General features: G+C 36.1%; 1 protein-coding gene across 1 annotated transcript; it reads right to left on the reverse strand.

The window, feature by feature from the left end:
* Positions 1-125: 125 nt before the first annotated feature.
* Positions 126-4,012, reverse strand: LOC121938903 (tetratricopeptide repeat protein 39B-like; the record flags this gene model as incomplete). The annotated part of the gene is made up of 8 exons (XM_042482056.1): positions 3,949-4,012; positions 3,372-3,436; positions 3,126-3,231; positions 1,864-1,929; positions 1,327-1,435; positions 1,146-1,213; positions 860-919; positions 126-287 (listed from the first exon to the last, which is right to left on the reverse strand). Coding segments are annotated over exons 1-8 (699 nt in total), but the record flags the coding sequence as incomplete, so codon positions are not given.
* Positions 4,013-4,069: the final 57 nt, after the last annotated feature.

A 4,069-nucleotide genomic window follows, 5' to 3' on the forward strand; every position in this document is an offset into this window, starting at 1 on the left:
AATAATAATAATAATAATTTAACATTCATGTAAAGAGGTAAAATGAACACATAAAAACACTTTTTCGGACACACTTTCTGAATTGGACGTTTTCTTTTACGTTAAGGTTTAGCTCGTGCTCGTACCTTGGACCAGCGGCTCTCCTTGCACAGCAGGTCAGCGTAGTGGTACGCCTGCTGCCACTCCTGCTGGTACGAGTGAGTCCACATCAGCTCCCAGTAACACAGGTGGTGGATCTGCTTCCACTCCTGCTGGCTGCTGATGCACTCCTCGTACTTCGCTCGCGCCTGAAACACAAAAGATGTTTCATAAAACAACACCGAGCTGCTCGTCTTTGTGGGGAGACGACAAATAAAAGAGGAAAAGTGACGGGAGGAATGAAAAGAAGAACAATTTCACTTCTTCATACTGTATTTGTGTTTCATCTGTTACTTTTCTTTTAGGATATTTTTAGAAAATATTTTTTGGGAAAAAAAGAGATTAAGAGTAAGGAGAATGGGGACATTTTTGAGAAATTTTAGAGAGCATACATTTGAAAAATGTTTAAAAGTGAAGACATTTTTCAGTGAAAAAATTCTCTGAAAAACAAGAGATCTTTGGAAAATTCAGACATTTAATTTTTCAAAAATTAAAAAAGGAATTAACGTTCTGATATAATGAAGATGGAATATGAAGATAGTTTTAGGATAATTGGGCTATATCTGGAAAATTGGGATCTTTTAAAAACAAAACAAGTAATTTGGGGGGAAATTTCTCAACACAAGGCTCTGACTTGTGTTTGAGGGTTTCGTTGAATCAGGCTGAGGTTAGACAACACATCATGCTGAAGATGAAAGTTAAAGTATGTTTGATTTCACACCTTCTCAAAGTTTCCTCGCAGCGTGGAGATCCGAGCAGAGTAGAAGAGAATGATGGAGCCCTGAAAAACACAAAAAGTAGTTTACAGTTTATTTGCATTTGAACACACATCATCAACTCATCGACTGAGAACTTTTTATTCCCGATTTTCTTGTTTTTTTTTTAAGGCTGAAATTAAAAACAAAAAAATAAGGTTTTCTTCAGAGTTTAAACGTCATGAAAAGGTCGAATGGCTCATATTTTCTGCAGATTGACACTTTCCGTGCAGTTTCGTGTGGTTGACTTACTTTGGGGTATTTCTGCTGGTACGGCTCCAGCAGAGCTTCGGCCTCCACCAGGTTTCCCTCCCCAGTTCCTGATCAAACGCAGCATCAGCGTTGTTATCAAAAGCCATTAAGTTATTCCCACACACAGTTAAAATGCGTTTTATCTCTGAAAAACGGCAAAGTTATGTTTCTGTTTTCCTACCGAGTATCAGTGACACATAAGTGTTGTAGAAGAGCAGCGTCAGAGCGCAGAGGATCGACCGCAAACTGTGAGTGGAGGCTCCCTCTCTCAGCTGAGACAAGCCGAAGCCCTGCACACGGAGACAGGCTATTATTAACCCTTTGAAAACCGGTTTTATGTCTTTCAAAAACATGCTGAAAACATAGGCAATGACCAGGTTGGCAAGAAATGTCCAGCAAATTGAAAAAAATGTTTAAAATCATGTTACAGGAAAAAAAGACAAAAAACGTATAATTAATAAGTATATAGTAAAAAATAATATATAACATTTTAGTGTTTGTTTTGTCTTTTACTATTTTTTGCTAATTTTTGGGCCACGTCTTGTTAAATTGTTCGTTGCCTCCTCCCCATGTTTTTGAAACAAATTGAAACAGTTTGCAAAGGTTTTTAATGGTTAACTGTTACAAACAGTTTTGTATTTTTGAAGGTGCCTTTTAGATCGTCAGAGTTTTTTATTCTCAGCAGGTTTCGCCGTCAGTTTGAAGAGGTTGTACTGACCCTGTTTCCTGAGAATCCGATGAACTCCAGCAACCTCAAAATCCTCTGAGGGAGAAGAGACAACATCTGCAAGACAGAGTCAGAAAATACTACTAAATCATGAGAAAACTTTCTATTAAATCATGACAGTTTAACCCACAAAATACTTGTACTTTACACGCTGTCTGTCAGTCTGTTTATATCTCTGATTCGCCGATATGCTGATGACATTCGCCTTTTCACAGCAGAAAAAATGTAAAAAAGGAGCATTTATGTGACGATATCCTCACTAACTAAATCAATGATGCGTCATTTCTCAACCTGAGACAATAAATACGATTTCTACAGAATTCTATAGAACCAAATGTATGTATTTGATTTTGAAATTTTGGAAAGTGAGAAAAATTATTGACATTTTTTTTAGAACATTAAGACACTTTTGAACAATGTTTTAAAACATTTTTTGCACAATGAGGACCTTTAGTAATGTGGTGAAAACATTTTGAAAAGAGCTGACAGATCTGGAGAAAGGGGACATTTTTGAATTTTTTTGGAGAGCAGCAATTTGTAAAAAGTGAGGACATAAACCCAAAAGTGAAAAATGAAGACATTTTTGAAAAATGAAGACAGTTTTGAATGACATTTTTGGCAAACTGAAATCTAAACTGGGAAAATGTGTGAGAACAGTCATATCTTTGAAATCTGTTTTTCTTTTTTTAATTACCACAGTTTTTGGAAAAATTTATGGAAAATAAAAAAAAAATGTAAAATGTTTGAAAAAGACAAAAACATAGCTAAAAACCTCTAAAAAATGAAGACATCTATAATAACTGAAAACATTTCTGGGAGATGAAGTCAGTTTCTGAAAAACTGGGGCATTTTTTGGGAAAAAAAATGAGTTTTGGAGAATGAGGACAGTTTTGGAAATTTTTGGAAAGTATAAATTTGAAAAGATTTGAAAAGTGAGGACATAAATACATAAGACATTTTTAAAAGATGTCAGTTTTGGAAATGGTATAAATCTTTGTAAATAGAGTTGTCATTCCTTCTGTAAAGGTCTGGAAAGTAAAAAGTTGTAGAATGAGGACATGGACACGTAAGTAAAATTAAGACATCTGTGGAAAATTAAGACATTTCAGAAAGATGAAGACAGTTTTGGAGAATGAGGACTTTTTTAACAGAAAGCTGAAAAAGACGTGGAAGTCAGTGCAGTCGGTGATCTCCGGCCGGCGTCCAGCTGGAATAAAACAAACCCGTGAAAAAGTGAAAACCTGAAAACCCACCAGGTTAAAGGACCCGATTCCCAGTTTGACTCCACCCTCAAACTGTCTGAACGCGTCCGACTGGCCGGCCAGGTCCTGAGTGACGTTCAGCACATTCTGACAGTCCCTGTTGGACAACAAGAGACGAACTATCAGCAAAGACGCGTGATCTTATTTTCACCAAAACGGCGAATTTTTCCACCCAGACAAAAGCTCCATTTCCACAGTAATCACATGAGCGACGGACGTTTTAAAACGGTCGCTCACTTGTAGATTTGGTAGCTTGTTCGAATCTTGATGCCTCCTTTGATAAAACTGATCATGTTTTCATCCTGAAAGAGAAACAGCAAAAACAACAAATTAAAATACTTTTTATTTTATTTCTCTTCATGTTTTAACTTGATCTGATTTATTTATGTAAAAAAATAGAGAAAAAATAATATTTTTTTGTCTGCTTGTGTGTTTCAAGTGATTTTCTTGTGTTTGTATTAATTTATTGCCATTGTGTCATTTCTTCTTTCACTGGTTTGAGTGAATATAATAACAATAACAATAACAATAACAATAACAACAACAACAACAACAACAACAACAACAACAACAATAATAATGATAAAGAAAAGTAACTAAATGATGAATGATGTATGATGAATACGGGACAATAATGTTTACTTCCAGAGGAGATATTGTGATATTTAACCTGACAGACATGTGAACATGTGAACATGTAAACATGTAAACATGTGAACATGTAAACATGTAAACATGTAAACATGTGAACATGTGAACATGTTTACATGTAAACATGTGAACATGTTCACATGTAAACGGAGACAGGTCTGACCTGCACAAACGTCAGTGTGGCTTTCTGCAGCAGACACTCGGCGTAGCAGATCTCTGCGTGCATCTCCACTGCAAACACACACACACACACACACACACACACACACACACACACACACACA

The sequence above is a fragment of the Plectropomus leopardus genome, unplaced genomic scaffold (genome assembly GCF_008729295.1).
Source record: "Plectropomus leopardus isolate mb unplaced genomic scaffold, YSFRI_Pleo_2.0 unplaced_scaffold3746, whole genome shotgun sequence".
Classification (NCBI taxonomy): domain Eukaryota; kingdom Metazoa; phylum Chordata; class Actinopteri; order Perciformes; family Serranidae; genus Plectropomus; species Plectropomus leopardus.